The 19,161-nt window shown below is 41.6% G+C and overlaps 1 protein-coding gene across 1 annotated transcript in view; it reads left to right on the top strand.

The window, feature by feature from the left end:
• The window catches only part of LOC145406132 (carbonic anhydrase 2-like), a 70,954-nt gene extending 53,965 nt beyond the window's left edge, over window positions 1-16,989 (top strand). The window contains exon 8 of the mRNA XM_080277332.1: window positions 16,789-16,989. Within this exon, the coding sequence (XP_080133458.1) occupies window positions 16,789-16,989 (201 nt within the window). The remainder of the gene's footprint in view (window positions 1-16,788) is intronic.
• Window positions 16,990-19,161: the final 2,172 nt, after the last annotated feature.

Here is a 19,161-nt window from a genome sequence, read left to right as displayed (position 1 = left end):
ACAAGAGATATTCTAAAGAAAAAAGGAAAGCTGAGAGTAAGTACGTTGCCTCTACTCTGAGTACAGGTAAAATGAAAGAGAATAAAGATGATGTTTCTCAGGAAGTAAATACCAGCTCCACCTCTAGATTTCAGAAAAGTAAATGTACTTATTGTAGTAAGCTTGGTCATACTACGGAGAAATGTTTCAGGTGACAGCGTGATGTGAACAAAAAGGAGTCTTTAAATATTCAGTCAATTGGTCTAGTGTCCACCCTTGAGAGTTCCCAGAATTCTTTAACCGAGTTAACTGAACCTGCTTTGAGGGGTAAATTAAATTCTCATGATGAAGCTCCTCTTTTGAGCAGTAACGTGGGTGACACTCTCAAGAGTTCATGTACTAATTTCCTGTCTGATGGTTTTGTCAGTCCTCTGAACAGTAATGACAGGAAATCAGTTAAAATATATCGTGATACAGGTGCTTGCCAATCCCTTATGCTGACCAGTGTTCTAGGCTCTAATGTTAATTCCTCTGATGAAACTGTAATCTTACAAGATGTAGGGAATAATTACTTCTCTGTCCCTCTGTGCAGAGTGAATTTAGAGTCTGGTTTTGTTAATGGTTCCGTTATGGTTGGGTTGGTTGAGACACTCCCAATGTCAGGTGTAACTTTCTTACTTGGAAATGATATTGGTGGAAGTCAAGTGTGTCCAGCTCCTCAGTTGTCTAGTGAGCCAGTGACTACGACCCAGGATTGTGATGTCCCTGATGTGTTCTCTGCATGTGCTGTCACTAGGGCTAAGTCTAAAGTTACTGGTGACTTAGAGGATATTGATGATGATGTTATCCTAGCTGAAACTTTTCTTGCTAATTTGGACCACTTACCAGATGAGGCAGTACCCTGTAGTGTTGATAATTTGTCTCGTCAAGAGTTGGTTGAGTTGCAGGTTGCTGACCCTGAGTTGAAAGGTCTAGCTAACTCTGCTTGCAGTGAGGAAGAGTCAGCTGGTGCTTCTACTTGTTATTATATAAAGGTCAGGAGTACTTATGAGGAAATGGAGACCCCCAGCTGCATCAGCCGACTGTGAATGGGAGGTTGTACATCAAGTTGTCATCCCTCGTGTTTGTAGGCAGGATATCATTAGAGTGGCTCATGATTCCAGTTTGGCAGGACACCTTGGAGTGAGGAAGACTGTGGCACGCATTTTGAAACACTTTTATTGGCCAGGTATCTTCAGAGATGTTTCCTGGTATTGTAAGTCTTGTCACACCTGTCAAGTTGTGGGGAAGTGTAATCAGACCGAAAAGGTTGCACCTCTAGTTCCCATTCCTCCTTTTGAGGCGCCATTCACCCGTGTGTTGGTGGATATTGTGGGCCCTCTTCCTAAGACTTCTTCAGGATTTCTTATGTGTTGACCCTGATTGATAATGCTACTCGTTATCCTGAAGCCATTCCACTTAGAAATATTTCAGCAAAGAACGTGGTTAAGGAAATGCTAGGGTTCTTCACCAAGTTTGGTCTGCCCATTGAGGTACAGTCAGACCGTGGAAGTAATTTCATGTCAAATGTTTTCAAGCAGTCTCTGAAAGAGTTGGGCATCACCCAGATCACGTCTTCAGCTTACCATCCCCAGACCCAAGGAGCGTTGGAGAGATATCATCAAACACTCAAATCGATGCTCAGGAAATACTGTTTAGAACATCAGAAAGACTAGGTTAAAGGTCTTCCATTCGTTGTATTTGCCGCAAGAGAATCTCCAAATGAATCACTGGGCTTCTCACCCTTTGAACTACTGTTTGGCCATGAAGTAAGAGGACCCCTTAAGCTACTCAAGGAATGCTGGCTGTCGGAGGAAGATGACGTCAACCTGCTGGAGTATGTGATGAAGTTCAAAGAACGGCTGTCCACTGCTTTACAGCTGGCGAGAGAGAATTTAGGAGCTGCTTAGGAGAAGACGAAGACTTGATATGATAAGAAGTCCAGGTTACGCCACTTTCAGCCAGGAGATCAGGTTTTGATTCTGCTACCAGTGCATGGGAAACCTCTTCAAGCCAAGTTTAGTGGTCCTTATTTCGTGGAGAAGAAACTCAGAGATGTCAACTATGTCATTGCCACACCAGATCGTAGAAAGAACAAGCGACTTTGTCATATCAACATGCTAAAGTTATATCACAGGCGGGACGAAAATAACCCAGTCTGCACTGTAGCTGTTCCACCTGAGTCTGGAAGTGAAGCTCTCCCATGCAGCATGAGCCTGAGTGATAGTTTGGGGAAGAATCCTGAAATCATGAATGATTTCCAGACTAAGCTTTCTCATCTAGCTCCCGAGGAAAGGCAGGAGTTTTTGGCATTACTGCAGGAGTACCCGCAAGTGTTCCGTGCCACTCCAGGAAGAACCACTGTGTTGATGCATGATGTCGATGTTGGAGACGCAAAGACAATTCAACTGCCTCCTTACCGTGTGAACCCAGTGAAAGTTCCTCTCATCCAGAAGGAGCTTGGCTACCTGTTGGACCACAAGATGATTGAGCCCTGTCAGAGCGAGTGGAGTTCTCCTGTCACTCTAGTCCCTAAGCCAGGTGGGTCACAGCAGCTTTGCATCGACTACAGACGTGTTAATCAGATAACCAAAACAGACACTTACCCCTCTCCCTCGCGTGGAAGATTGCATAGACAAGATCGGAAAGGCTAGGTACATAAGTAAGTTTGATTTGTTAAAGGGATACTGGCAAGTACCTATGACTGAACGTGCTAGGGAGATCTCATGTTTTGTAACACTAGGAAAGACTTTTGTTTGTTCTATAATGCCATATGGTATGAAGAATGCGCCAGCCACTTCTCAGAAGCTCATGAATGTTGTAACAGAGGGTTTGGCAGGGTGTGTTGTTTATATTGATGATATATTAATCTTCAGTGACAACTGGAAAGATCACCTATGCCATGTCAGTAAATTTCTTGAGCGTTTGGTTCAGGCTAATCTTGTAGCTAATTTATCAAAGTGTGAGTTTGGTCAAGCTAAAGTTCAGTACCTTGGGTACGTAATTGGTGATGGACACGTTGCACCACCAGGAGCTAAGGTTCAGGTTATAAGTGATCTTCCCAGACCTAAAAGTAGGAAAGAGCTACAAAGATTTTTGGGAATGGTAGGTTATTACAGGAGATTTGTTCTTAACTTTTCAATTCTTGTATCACCACTTACAGACCTACTGAAAAAGGGAGTTAAATTTGCCTGGACCGATAACTGTGAATCCTCTTTCAGCAAACTTAAAGCTATCCTATTAAGTCAGCCAGTGCTCGCTACTCCAAATTTTGCTAAGCCTTTAAAGATGGCTGTTGACGCAATTGATACAGGAGCTGGGGCTGTTTTGCTGCAAGAGGATGATCAGGATATTGAACACCCTGTATCTTTTTACAGTAAGAAGTTCAGTCCACATCAAAAGAACTACTCAACTATTGAGAAAGAGCTTTTGGCCTTGATTTTGGGTTTACAGCATTTTTCATCTTATTTGTGTTCTGGTTTTGACCCCATAGTCATTTATACCGATCATAACCCACTGAAATTCCTTAGTAAGTTTAAAGATAAAAATCATAGCTTGACAAGATGGAGTCTACTTCTTCAGGAGTATTCATTAGACATACAACATGTCAAGGGGAAAGAAAATATTTTTGCAGATTGCTTATCTAGACTTTAGACAGATTGTTTTAGAGTAATAAGAAATTTCCTTTGTAAATTTTTTTTTTTTTTTTTTTGTGGGGAGGTGTTAAATAACCTATGATTTCATCATCCTTTGTATAATTCTAACGTACAGTATGCTGCATGTTTGATTACGATTCACCTCGTGGCTTCCATAATGACCAAGCTTCCGTGTTCTACCTCACTCCCCCCTTCTTCTCCCTTATAGTAGAGTAAGTCGTTCTTTCTGTTGTTCAGAGCAGGAGTGTCAACTCTTTGTCCTCTGTGCCTTCATTTGCGCGTCCTTCTTACAAGTTGTATCAAGCTCTGCCGGCCCCTATATAATGAGTTCAGTCTCTGCATTAATTGCCACTTAGATCTACTCCTCATTTTGTTCACATCTCTGTCCTCCCCTGTACAGTTGTTATTATTTTTGTGAGTGCTCAGGAAGTCTCCAACCATCTAGCTGCTGTGTAATTTGAGTATAAGTGTTATTTCATTTTTTTCTTGTACTGTATAGCATAAGGTGTTAATTCGTAGGCCTGGTAAGGTTTTTGTGATTGGTGTAAAGTTTTTGCTGTCAGCCAGTAGTAATAATATTTTGTATCTGTAATAATATATCTTGCATTAACTGAGCATTATCCGGTTTTCTCATTTTATCAGGGCTGACTTAGATAAATTTACTCTTGCTAATTTCTTGTTAATAGAGGCTATTGCAGTTGACCATATATTTAACCTGTTTTTTGCCATTACATTATCCTTATGAGTCCTGAATGTTTAGTTGTTAGTTTGAGCATTAAACTTTAACTTGTAATTTTACCTAACTCTTTTGTTTTGGACCTGGAACGTTGTGGGACAGTAGTGATTTAATATTCTCACTTGAAGTGTTCATTATCTCTCTCTGTTCCGTAACAATATATATATATATATATATATATATATATATATATATATATATATATATATATATATATATATATATATATATATATATATATATATATATATCATCGTCATCAGCTGTTTGAGTATTCACTGCAGGACCGACCTATCCTGACCGAAGTCGGGACAATACAGCCAATGTATCTCTACCAAGTGGCTTAGGCTGTCTGGTAGAGATTGTATGTTGCGTGAGAAGTGCTTATAAGTGTAATTATAGTGTTGGAGTGGCTTTGGATGTGTGTGTAGTCTGTGAACCAAGTGTAATCGGCCAGCCGAAGCCAGCTGGGTGCAAGCATACTTTATAGTAAGCGACACTTGTTCAACCACAGCACCCCTTGTGTCAGCCAATGCGGTACGTGGCCGAGTGAACACTCCCAAAGTTTATGACCCCAGCAGGGTGCAAACCCTGGCTCACCCATGTACGAAACGCACACTCTACCACTGTACCACAGAGGCTCCATATATATATATATATATATATATATATATATATATATATATATATATATATAGTATACTCGTATATAGCCAACGAAAACAACAATTAAAGCGCTGTTTTTGTGGGGATCAAAATAAATGAAACATTGAGAAACACGTCTTAATGCTTTTGTAATAATATACAGCACCAAAAACCTGATTAAATTTGAATTATATATGAAAAAATATAAGAAATTACTTTTGTCATCCTAATATATGGATAACTACCCAGTTTTGCAAAATTTCCTATAATACCCTGGGGAAGACATTCCCTGTCTTGCGAGGGATGTAGTCTACTGTATGCATTACAGATACATGATTTAATAGTTGCGATATTATTTCTGGATCTGCATGGGAAGGCTGATACATTAACAACGAATAACGTACAACTGTTATGAAAGTAGTGTGTGCGTGTGTGTTGTTGGACACGGTGAATATTGTATCAGGCACTTGTGAGGCGACGGTGCGGAAGTGAGGGATTATGCTGGCTGAGAGAGAGAGAGAGAGAGAGAGAGAGAGAGAGAGAGAGAGAGAGAGAGAGGACAATGGACGGACGGTCGAGGTAGGGCTCTTCACAAAGGCGAATAAGAGTTGAAAATTAGCAAGGACTTAATAACCGTATGAAAAATAACACAGACGAGAGAGTCAGTATTTGTATGCTCATCTGAACTGGTGATGGAGTGAAGAAATAGACTCTAATACTAAATTCGGGTGTTTAATGCAGATGGTGCGAGGAACATTATGAACATTATGAATATTTAAAGTTTACTAATGTTGAATCCGTTTTTCCCCAAGGAAATGTCCCAAGTATACATCGAAAATAATATTCATTACACCAGCCCTGAATGAAACAAGCTGGCAACGAAAGCATATCACGGTACAAACGGCTCTGTATCAGTGCCCCAGACTTCTAGGCTAAAACTGCAGTGTTCAGGCATCTTCAGATGAACAAATCTTGATATGGGTATTTGTAACTCTCTTGGTTAGGTGAAAATTTAGGAGGCTTCCTGGGATTAGTTATATGTATTTTATATAAAATAGAAGTTTGATGCTATACTGTATAGTGTCTTCCTTTGGCGCAGAGTAAGATACATAAAAACTATACAAGGTCAGTACGGGTAAAAGGGCCGGAATGTACTATGCTTAGCCGGTTTTTAAGTAAAATGGAAAATAAACTCCAAGGCGGAGGAGCTAAATTAGAAAAAGATGGAAAGGGGTTATTATTCAGCACTTCTTTCATCTCTTTTCATTTTTCCTTCAGCAGGCTAATGTCCGATTTCCTTAATCATTTCATCATTCGTTATTCTTTTTTGTCTTTGGCTCGCTATCCCAGTTCTACCTTCCTTTTTACTTAACCTTTTTTCTTTTTCTTTCACCCGACATTTTAACCGATCGTGTCATCTCTCCAAAATTTAATCTGATCTTTTATCTTTTAATGTCTCCCTCTTTTGCTACTTTTCCCGATGGTATTTTTTCCTCCTGCTCACTTTCCTTCTCAGACACATGGTATAATCACTTTTTCTCCCATGTCTTTACCATGCCCTCTCGGTTTTTCCCGTTTTATTCCTCTTGTGACATACTATACACCGTGGTCGCTTTTCATTGTCTATACCCCCTCCCCTCAGTGCGTCCTTCCCTCCTTTCATTTCATTGATTCTGCTCCCCTCACGCCCATCACCCCTCATTTTTTTTTTTTTTTTTAATACAGAAACCGGTGCAGGTATACTTTGGAGAGAGAACAGGAAACTTTTGGATTTAGATTATGCAGATGATATAGTTTTGATTTGTGATGGGCCAGAAGAGATGCAGAGAGTGTTGGACTGTTTGGTGAGTGAAGGTCGCAAGGTGGGTTTGGTTATTAATTGTGGAAAAACTGAAATAATCAATATGAATATGGAAAATGCGCAGGAATGTGTAATTGGAGGTATGATTGTAAAGCAAGTTGATAGGTTTAAATATTTAGGTACTTATTTAGCCAAGGATGGTTCTTTGAATTTTGAATTCGAGGAAAGGTTAAAGAAGGCTAATCAGGCAATGGGAATGCTTAAAAATATTTGGAATGATAACAATTTTTCTGTGCATACAAAAATCAAACTTTATAAGGTAATGGTTAGGAGTATCTTAATTTATGGACACGAGTCTTGGTACAGCACATTGACTATGGAAAATAAATTCTTGGTGTTTGAAAACAAAGCACTTAGAAGAATATTAGGAGTTAAGTGGTGGGAAAGGATACCAAATAGTAGAATTAGAGAAATAACGGGAGTGCAGCCGGTCGATGAATATGTTAGGTTCTCACGATGGAAGTGGCTAGGACATGTGTATAGGAGACAGGGAATAGTACGAGGTACACCAGGGTGGGTGGCACTTGGTAGGAGAGGTAGAGGAAGGCCAAAAGAGACGTGGGTGAGGACAATGAGACGGGAAGCTGGAGATGAGTGTTGGGGAGATCTTGAGGAGTTAGCACAAGATAGGATGTGGTGGTGTGAGTTCATCGAGGCCCTATGCATCCCCGAGGGTGCTACAGGAAATGATTGACTGATTGATTGATTAATACATGGTTCATGAAAGAAGGGTTTTATTTGGTATTATTGAGAAAAAACTACAAATCATATCAGATTCTTATGTCCGTGCAAGACATTCCGAGTAAATTATAATACTATTATATTTACCTGGCCAAAATTGTCGTTGTTTGCACCTTTATGTCAGGTAGCGCAGTGGCAGAAAAAAAAAAAAAAAGCTACAGCTCTATATAGTTTCTGCAACACTTCTTCAGGACTAACATCATATTCTCGCGTTAAACTCGTGTCCTAATTCAGCCTTCAAACTGGAGAGATGGCAGTTTTAGGACAAGTTAATGTAAAAACTGTGCAAATATCATGAAAACCACTGACCTCCGGTAGCTGAGAGGACCTACTTGGGACGCTTTTTCTCCATTTTTCTACTTCCCCTTCGTCCTTCCATCAACTCTTCTTCTTTCTACTCTCCCCATTTCCCCCATCTCCACCCTGTCCAGGTGACTGAGAGAGACCAGTGTGTCGTTTCGTCATGCTACGACTTACCTTTATGATCGACTTATATTCATTTAACGTTTTGCGACATGCGAATATTGTATTACGACTGCAATTTTCGCTACTAGTACCTCTTGTGTGTGTGTGTGTGTGTGTGTGTGTGTGTGTGTGTGTGTGTGTGTGTGTGTGTGTGTGTGTGTTGGCATTATAGGCACTGGTACATATCTCACATCACAATATGCAGTAAGTAGTGTCTGCTGGAGACATACACAGCTTCTCACTAGGAATGTCAATCCACATGATGTGCAGTATACCCACAATCGTGTTTTCCTAGGCAATCAAGAATGTCTTAACACATGATGTACCTCAAATAATCTCTTTGTAGTCCAGACGATACAAGAATTTCATGATACGAGCAGGTTAACCAGACTGAGCCAGTTACCTGATGTCATGGAAACTAACCATGGAAATCTGCCAGACCCTACATCCCCATCGAACCGTAAATATCCTCAGATTTGGGAGAGAATAGGGATAGATAGCCCGAGAGTAAGAGCGAGAGCAGAAGTCAGGAGAAAGGGTTAGCTAGGAGGTTTGCCATCGGGCAATGTTATGCTATCAATCACATTTCGATATAACTGTGTACAATAAATTTCGTAACCCAAGAGTGCGCTGCAACTCATCTCACGATACACAGAGGGGGAAAGTGAGAAAGAGGGAGACCGACCTATTCACCCTACTCGATGACGCACCATTTCACTGGCAGCGACCCACGTTACACTCCACTGGTGATAGAGGGGAAGTCATTAATCTACGATACACCTATAATTGGGCAGTAGACAGTAGCACAAGTCGAGCAGGGCAGTACTCCCAAGGTGGATGGAAAGCTGATGACAGGGAGGGCTGGAGCTCCCGTTTCATCAGCCCTCGGGACTAGTTCCTGACCATCCTCCTTTGCTGAACTTTTTCAGTGTTTCAGTAACATAGAGAATAGCCTAGCATGCTCTCCAATACAAATTTTTTAACTGTCAACACCAAACTACATGCACAGTACACACTACACTTTTATTTCAAAATTAAAAAGATGGCACACATTAACCATGCCTAGGAGGCCCCCGGGGAGAGGGAGACCATCATCCGCCCATCTCCCAGTGACGACTCAACGAGCTGCCTGGAACGACTGTCTGACTCACTTCTTACTCATATCTGCAACATGCACGGCCTTTCCTCTAACTTTCTCTCTGTTGAACACCACATCTCCTCTAAACCTCACCTTCTCTTCTTAACCGAGACTCAGCTGTCTGAGGCAACTGGCAGCAAACCCTTCTCTGTATCCTCCTGTTTTCTCTATACTCATTTCAAAGCCAAAGGTGGCTGCTGTGTATATGTATGCAACAATTTTTCTTGCTCTCGTGTTCCTTAACTTGATTCTTCTGAATTCTCTACTCTTTGCCTTCGTCTCTCCTGTCATTCTCTGACTAACTATATCGACACTGTTCGCGTATTCTCTAATTCTATTGGCTATCAAAAATTCTTCTATTATCTTACAGTACTTCTATGATGGAATACATTCTATCCATTTCTCCTTTCTCTGAAATCTCCATTCTACGAGATTTCAATCTTCACCACCATGTTTGGCTCTCCTCTCCTTTCAGTGATCCACCTGGTGAACAAGCCTACATCTTTTCTGTCCTTAATGACCTAGAGCAACTTGTACAGCACCATACCCGTATCCCTGACCGCCTTGGAGAGAGCTCCAACATACGTGACCTCTTCCTTACAACTAATCCTTCTGCTTAAACTGTTAATCTTTCCTCTCTGTTGGGCTCCTCCGATCACAGCCTTATTACCTTGACCTGTCCTATCGCTCCGGGGTCTCCTGTGGACCCTCAAAAGAAACGTTCACTGTGGCACTTTGGAGTTGTGGATTGTGAGGCCCTGAGGCAGTAAGTCTTTGATTTTCCTTGGAATGATTATTGCTTCTATGGCCAGAAGCCATCTGAGTGTGCCTTGCGCATTGCGAAGGTTATTCTCTCGTGCATGAAAGCATACTTTCCTTTCTCATATCTTTTGGCTAATGAGAGAAAGCCTTGGTTTAATCACGCTTGTTCTAATGCTGTCCACAACAAGGAGAGGGGCTATAAAAGGTACAAGAGCCAACCCATCCCTGAATCACATGTTTTTTGTTTCTGTCCGGAACCATGCTAAATCTGTTCTTCACTCTGCTAAAAATAATTTCATCCTTACTAAATGCTCTCAACTCTCCAACTCGAATTCTTCCCGCTCTTTCTGGCACCTTGCCAAAAACCTTTCTAACAACTTTACCTCATCATGCTTCCCTCCTCTTTTCTACTCTGATGGCTCTGTAGCTATTTCCTCTACTGATAAAGCAGATCTCTCCACTCAGACTTTTTCCTCCAATTCCACCTTAGACGATTCCGGTGCCGTTCCTCCATCACTTCCCCCCTCTGACTTTCTCATGGGTGACATTAAAATTTCCTTAGCTGATGTATTTTCTGCCATCAGTGGCCTTAATACTAACAAGGCATATGGGCCTGATGGAGTCCCTCCTGTTGTCCTCAAAAACTGTGATTCTGTGCTTACATGCTTAGGTAAACTCTTTCGCCTTTGTCTTTCAACTTGTACCTTTCCTTCCTGCCGGAAGTTTGCGCTCATTTAGCCAGTCCCAAAGAAGGGTGACCATTCCCAACCCTCTAACTATTGTCCAATTTCTTTAACATCCTGTGGCTCAAAAGTTTTCAAGTCTATTCTTAACAGAAAAATTTTACAGCATCTTTCCTATCACAAACTTCCTTCTGATTGTCAGTAATGGGTTCCGTCAGGGATGCTACACTGGATATCATCTCATTTACTTTTCAGACTCCTGGTCATCCTACTTTCGGGACTTTGGCGAAAGCTTTGCCATTGCACTTAACATCTCAAAGGCTTTCGATCGAGTCTGATATAAATCATCAATTTCCAAACTGCCCTCTTACGGTTTCTATCCTATCTGTGCCTATATCTATAGCTTCCTTACTGGTCGTTCTATAGCCGCTGTTGCAGACTGCCATCGTTCTTCTAGATTTGTCCACAGTGGTGTTCCTCAGGGCTCTGTCCTATCACCAACTCTCTTCCTTTTATTAATCAATGACCTTCTAAGCTGTACATCTAAACCTATCCATTCGTACGCTGATGATTCCATCATTCACCTTTGCATTCAGGTCCCGCAACGCCCATCTCAGCAGTTACTTCAACAGACAAGGGATGAGGCTATGGCACACCTAAAGTCTGACTTGGCTCATATCTCTGACTTGGATAAAAATAATCTTGTTGTTTTTAATGCATCAAAGACTCAGTTTTCACACCTATCAACCCGACAAAATCTTCTGCAGGAGTACCCACTAATGTTTAAGAATATCCAGCTCAGCCCTGCATCATCCTTGAACATTTTGGGAGTTTCATTCACTCGGGACTTATCTTGGAAAGATCATATTACATCTCTTGAAAAATCTGCTTCCAAGTGATTAGGTGTGCTAAGCCAACTCCGTACCTTCTTTACTCCTGCACAGTTGTTGACTGTATGCACTGGTTTTATTCACCCCTGTGTAGAGTACAACTCTCATGTGTGGGGAGGCTCCCCCCATACAGCTCTTCTCAACAGGGTGGAGTCAAAATCTTTTCGTCTCATTAACTCTCCTCTTACTGGCTCACTTCAACTTCTGTCTCTTCACCGCACTGTTGCATCTTTATCTCTTTTCTATTGCTATTTCAATGGTCACTGCTCCTCTGAATTGTCTGCTTGCATTCCTCCACCTCTATGACGGGTGCATAGCACTCGCCTAGCAACAAGCTCTCATCCCTTTTCTGTTCAACTCTCTAATGCAAGAGTTAACTGTTACTCCCAGTCCTTCATTTATGCAACAGGTCAGCTCTGGAACTGTCTCCTTCTGTCTTTATTTCCTACTTCCTTTGATCTCTAGTCTTTCAAACTCAGTGTGTCCAGGCATCTCGAAATGAACGTATCTTGAATTTGGCTCTCTTATGTATTGTTTTTTTGTTTTTTTTTCTCATGGAAGGGACTGTTTGCAGGCTCCTGGCCTTTGGTTCCCTCTTCCTCACATAAAAAAAGAAAGAAAAATCTCGCTATCTAATCAAGCCCCTTGGCTATGTTCATTCATATTGGTGGCAGTAGTGGGATAATGGTAAAGTACGATAAACTACGTTTATTGATATTGGTGACAGCAGGAAGTTTGAACCATACAGCACCTCATGCTTTATACTTTTTACAGTGCTTTGACAGGAGGAGGCGGTGGGTGAATCGGTAGAGAGGCGGCCTGCAGTCCTGATGACCCAGGTTCGAATCCCGGCTGTGGCAGGGAACAGTTTAAGGATTTGAATTTCATGAAAAGCAGACTTTTCTGATCTACCAGAAGACCCGCCGACATGTCGTGAATATACCCCCGCTAATACCAATACACCAGTCCTGTATGAGACAGCCCTATCATGTATTCAATATGGACGGTGGGTGTTAGCGCCGAAGTGGTGACATGTGGAGGTGTAGGAGGACTACTGGGCCTTGGGATAGGCTCCTGCCCCCGAGATATAGATTCTGAAGCCTTTGCCTAGAGTCGCACACATAAAAAAATATATACTATTACAACCAACTTCCCTATCTCTCTACGTCGATGTCATCGATACTGGCAGCAAAAACGAACCGACTACACAATCTGGCGACTTCACGCAAGCACAAGTAACAAGAAATAAACAAACAAAAAAAAAAGCAAAGCAGATAGCGAGAGCTGGCAGAGCAACAACGCAACTTAACTTCGCCCCTAGCCCCTCCTAATCCTAACCACCTCAACCACAACTCCACGATTTACGAGAAACAGTAACAACGATAAACTATATGTCTATCGACAACTGTACAAGGCGACAAGTTAATCACAACAAATAAGGCAAATGAAGCACTACAAGTTAAGAAGAAGAAGAAGAAGCGAACAAGGAAGTGAGTGAACTGTGTGACAGCTGAGTTAAGCACAGCACAGCTGACCACAACCCCACAACCACTCATTCCCAGTTCTCTCCACCATTTTCCCCAACCACTCTTCACCACAACGAAGGAAGGCAGTGATGACCAAGCGATGGTGACGTGTTGAGTCGGGTCAACAAGCCTGATCACCAACACCTCCCTCGCCACACCTCACACCACCACTGTATCTTCGCTACTGTTTTAGTAAAGATGAGGCGAATTATTCCATGGATCATGTTCCTGTTGATATTAAAAGGATCACCTCACTTACATCCTCAGCATGTAATCAGGCAAGGGTGTCTAATCGCCCCAACAGCCTCAACGGCAATTGTGCAGGACATAATGAGTACTGAAATTAGTTTGGACATACTGGAAGACCTGCCAGTAATGTTACAGAAAATATCAGGACCACTTAGAACTCTGGAAGCGATATTAACACGCCCTTCCACTCATGATTACCCCACACAGGAAATCGCTGATTTAATTAAGTTAACTGACTGGAAGCTAGAACAGGCTAAGCACATAATGCTCACCATGATCCAGGACATACCATCTGGTGGGAGTAACTCATTTAAGGTAGGAAACAACATCACAAATGCACGTAACAAACGTGGTTTGTTCGACCTAGGTGGAGCAATAATAGGCGACGTTTTTGGATTGGCTACAGAAAATGATCTGAAGGAAATAAACAACTAATTTAGCTAAATGATTGATTGATTGATTGATTTAAAAAAAAGGGGGGGGGGCGCAAATAGCTAAATGAACAACATCTCTCACATCAACATAAGGTGGCTGATACTCAGAACACCTTAATGCTGACGATTGTAAAGAATCTAAGAAAGGCAGAAAAGTTAACTCTAGGAATTGTGTAGAAAGTAAACACACTAGAAGGAAACAATACACTCTTCCAACACCTCTCAGAGATCATGGAACATATTGACATAATAATACTACAGTTAGACAATACTACAGCTCATTATCAGTCTTTCATGAAAGGAATTGGAAATGCTGGTAACGGAAGGATCACCATTCATTTACTACCTATGCGCAATCTTCATGAAATAATAAGTCTAGGCACACATAAGCATGGTTTAAAGCCTTTGTTTAACGAAAGAACTCTGATGTTGTATTATCCATACTTGGAGGCAACACTCACAACATCAATAGTAGTTCTTGTACCGTTCGTAACAGATGATTTTTTCACAGTCTATGAAATATACCCTTTTCCTTCTAAAAAAGATGACTCATTAGTCGCCATCAATATCAAAACAGAAGTCATCATGGTCTCCAAGAAACAGAATGCTGTCACTTTCACTAGTGAAATAACAACTGAAAACAAATGTCGCAAATCATTACATGCATTTCACCTTTGTTCAGCATACATCTTCACGTTCAGCCTGCTGAGGCAGTCCCTTGTAAAATGGCTATCATAAAAAAATTCCGATATCCCTCATCGTTTCAAATTCACATTTGCTCCAGACAAACTCATCCATCATCAGCGCATTGCTCATTCACAGATTTTCTACTTCACTCAAAATACATCGGTTTTTGTGACTTACCCAGGCACACCTCCAGCATATACATCAGCATTTGGTTTATACATCTCACCAGATTACTGGGCAGTTCTGACACCTACGCTATCAACCTTGCCCAGTAAAAACAATTTTGCTATTCACAATCACACATAAAGGTACTTCCAGCCATTACTTTGGATGAACTTAAATGTAAGTGCACAAATCAAGTTGACTTCACCCAAGTCTGAAACCATGCAACTAATAAATCAGACAATACAACCTTGGGAAGAATGCAGTAGGATTATGTTTAACCCATATTATGTATACAGCCCACTCCAATTATCCTTGTAATTATCTCCATCATATTTCCTCTATTAGCCTACTTTTGGCCATGCACAGAATGCAAGCAAGGATTCCTAACTTGGAGTCGGTGTTTAAGAACTGTTTTGTACAAGTGAGACAAACTGAGTAAATATTTTTTTTCTCTCTCTCTCTCTCTCTCTCTATATCTATCTATATCTATATCTATCTATATCTATATCTATATCTATCTATATCTATATGATTTTATTATGTTACAATTATATTACTACAATGACTAGAATTATGATCACCGCAATTATGTTACAATATTACGACAATTATGATTCATTTACAAGATTATGTATTGCACTTAATTAGTTTAGAAGTTGATTGTAATGTGTATATAATATGCATTAATATGTTATGACAATGTGAACGGTCGTTGGCACGACAGTTTTGCATGACCATGCATTGTTGACATTATAGGCACTAGTATCTCATATCACAATGTGCAGTATGTAGTGTCTGCTGTGGACATACACAGTTTCTCACTAGGAATGTCAATCAGCTTGAGGTATATCCACAATCCTGTTGTCCCAGACCATCAAGAATGTCTTAACACATGATATATCTCACACAATCACTTTGTGACCCAGACGACGCAAGAATTTCATGGTACGAGCAGGTTAGCCAGACTGAGCCAGTTACCTGACGTCATGGAAACTAGCCATGAAAATCTACGAGACACTACATCCCCACCGAACCGAGGTTTGCCGTCACGCAACGTTACGCTGTCAATCACATTTCGATATAACCGTGTTCAATATACTCCGTGACCCAGTAGTGCTCTGTAGCTCACCTCGCTTACAATACACAGAGGGGTAAGATGAACAGAGAGACCTACCTATTCACCCCACTTGACGACGCACCGTTTTACTAGCAGCGACCCACGTTACACTCCACTGGTGATAGAGGGGAAGCCATTACTCTACGATACACCTACAATCTCTCCATCTAATCAAACCCCTCGGCTACGTTCATCCATGTGTGTGTGTGTGTGTGTGTGTGTGTGTGTGTGTGTGTGTGCGCAGTGACTGTTCTCTCTCTCTCTCTCTCTCTCTCTCTCACACACACACACACACACACACACACACACACACACACCATGTTCATGATCAAGCCATTAACGTACAAGTAAAAACACTGAACTATTTTTATCTCAAATATATCAGTTTCAACTTTAACAGATGTTTATCTGGATTTCTATAGCGTATGATACGGCTATCATTTGCTGCCATCAACATTATTCTCGTCAACGTTTTGAGAATCTATTCTCCAGATTTGACTTTGTCTTTATTCGCTATCTAAAGTTTCACAAGATCTGTGACAGGGTAGTATGGAGGCTGAAAAAGTGCGATGAAATACTGATAGAGCCATGGGACATTGGATTGGATTGAGAGAGAGAGAGAGAGAGAGAGAGAGAGAGAGAGAGAGAGAGAGAGAGAGAGGCACGAAGACAGTCAGAATGCTAGAGTGCTTAGCGGTAAAAGAGTCAGATGGTCGAGTAAAAGGTGGAGATGAGGATGGGTTTGGAGGGAGAGTGCTAGTGGGCAAGAGGGTATTTACTGATGGGCGGTGGAACAGAAAATATTAAAGGAGTCATATCCCCTGAGTGCGGTATATTTATTTGTTTGAGCGCTAAGCTTTAGCCATCATAGAGTACGTAACCACCATATTTCCCATATTGTTTCGGAAGGGGATGCCAATGGTTATTTGTGCCTGAGGGTGAAAAGTCAGAGCTTCAGTCCCATTCTCCTAATCTAGATGATTGGGGTTTCCCTCTCCCTAATGCATACTTGTAGGATGTCGGGTTGGAGCAAGCTAAGTGGGAACACGAGGCTCATTTAGAGTGGATGAAGCTAGAGTTAGAGATGGCAAAGACAGAGGAAGCTAGAGAACAGGAACATGCAAAGATAGAGCAGGCAAAGACAGAGCTCGCCAGGGAACAGGCAAGGATAGAAAAGGCTAGAGAACAGGCCAGAGAACAGGCAAAGCTAGAGTAGGCCAGAGAATTTCCTAAGTTAGAACAAATGTAACTTGATCACGAGTACTGAATGAGATCCTCGTTATGCCAAACAAATTCTTTTAATTCCTTCGAAGGTTTCATTCCTACTGATCCCACTAAATTAGTACCTCCTTTTGACGAGACCCTTGTTTTGGAGTTTTTCTCACGGTTTAAAAAAAATTGCTGTTGGCAATAAGTGGCCTAAAGACCGGTGGCCTACCCTAGTTCACACCGTACTTAAAGGCAAGGCCCTCAGAGTGTTTGACAGGTTAAATTTTAAAGAATGCTCAGATTATAAGGTTTTGAAGAATACAATTTTACGTGCTTATGAATTAAGACCTGAGCCATACCATCAGCGGTTTGGGAAAGAAGCGTCCCCAGGAGTCTCACTTAGAATTTGCCAGACGTGTGACTGACACTTTCCAAATGTGGATTTGCAGTGAAAATGTGGCAAATTGTGATAATCCAAGCTGTACTATTTTGAGGTGTATTGTAATCTTTGAGAATTTCCTAGATAAATTAGACTGTCAATTGAGAATTCATTCAGACAAGAATAATAAAACAGTGTCTGAAGCAGCTGTCATTACTGATGATAATGTACTGAACAAATATGGCAATAAATCTTAGGAATTCTTTGGGAGTTTCTTCTCTAAGACTCAGCAGAACAACGACCACTCGGGGAAGCCAGACTTATCTGTTAATTCCAAACCTGATCCCTCTTCTGCACCCTCTACTATCTCCTCTAGGTCTTTCAGGTGCCCTTATCGCTTTTGTACTTATTGCAAGCGTCCAGGTCACAGTATTGAAATGTGTTTTAAGATGAATGTTCCGTCTAAGCCAGTGAACCTTGTTCGAGTTGGACTATGGTGACTCCTTCTGTTTGCCCTCCAGATGCAAAGGTGGCTGGAGAGTCTTATGTTTCTTCCCCCTCTCAGCTTGTTGTTGTTCCAGAAGATGGGGATGAGGAGCCCGCTGTCGAATTGCAGGCGGGAGGTGGTATGCCCACACCAGCTCCTGATGCCACTTCACCTTCTGGAGACGTTGTCCAGGTGACAGCTAGTAGCTCTGTCCCCGCCTCTTCTTTTGCTCCATTTTTGTTTTCTGGGGTGGTATGGTTGGATGGAACCGAATTTCCTGTAGGCATGCTATGTCAATGTGTGTAAGAACTGAATCTGAATTCCTAACTAAGGAGTATGTATTGATTCAAGGAGTAACTGGGGCAAATATCATCTCTGCAATGACTGGAGACGTGACTTGTAACTTGTTTGATGGGCCAGTGTGCCTTGGGCTAGTTGACCCTCTTCCTTGTCAAGGGGCTGACCTGCTGCTGCGAAATGACTTGGCAGGTGAGAGTACGTATTGCCCCTGTACTGTCTCAGATGCCTGTGCCTGATAATCCCCCACAATTGATAAAGTGGACACAGATGTGTTTTCAGCATGTGCTTTGACCAGATCTATGGCACAGTCAGAGCCGAACCGAGACAACATACCATTCTGCTAAACGAACTCGGGTGGTTCCGTGGCCAAAGTGGAAACTCTCCCAGAGACGGCGAATGAAGACATCGATGAGGGAGGCTCTGACGGTTGCTCTTCCCTGGGAGATACGTTCATGAATTTACCTGACAATAACTCTCCCGTTCCCGTTGAGGAGGTGAGTGTTGTGAGATTGTATGAGCTGCAGGCGAGTGACCCAGAGATTCAGAAGCTGAGGTTAGCTACAGTGAAGGATTGCACCATCAAGAAAGGTAGTTGCTTTCATGTAAAGGACAGAGTCTTATGGAGGCACTGGCATCACCTGTATGTTACTGCTGATGATGGAGTACAAAAGAGTACAAAGGAAAGCAAACAGCAACAGATCTTATGGTCTTTTAGAGGCTGTTTGTTACAGAGTAGGCTATGACTATGCGATCTAATTCTACATGTTGAAAGATAAGGAGAGTAAATCAAGAAGGCTTCCCCTGCCTTGAAACCCTCCAGTTAAAACTGTCAGGAAAAAATGAGAAAAACCACCATGCAGCATGGAAAAAATGACAAGGAAATTTCATAGGAAAGACTGAGAAGGAAAGTTACACTCTATAATACTTTATCTATATGGAATCAGTCTGAATAACCTGAAAGAGAAAGTAGTAAAGTAAAATGAATAATCTATCTATCTATCTGTCTATAGCCC

This window comes from Coenobita brevimanus, chromosome 69 (assembly GCF_032717465.1).
Source record: "Coenobita brevimanus isolate Jiangsu-jjx chromosome 69, ASM3271746v2, whole genome shotgun sequence".
NCBI classification, from domain to species: Eukaryota; Metazoa; Arthropoda; class Malacostraca; order Decapoda; family Coenobitidae; genus Coenobita; species Coenobita brevimanus.
The sequence above is the reverse complement of the archived record's forward strand: the minus strand, read 5'-3'. Positions and strand labels throughout refer to the sequence as shown.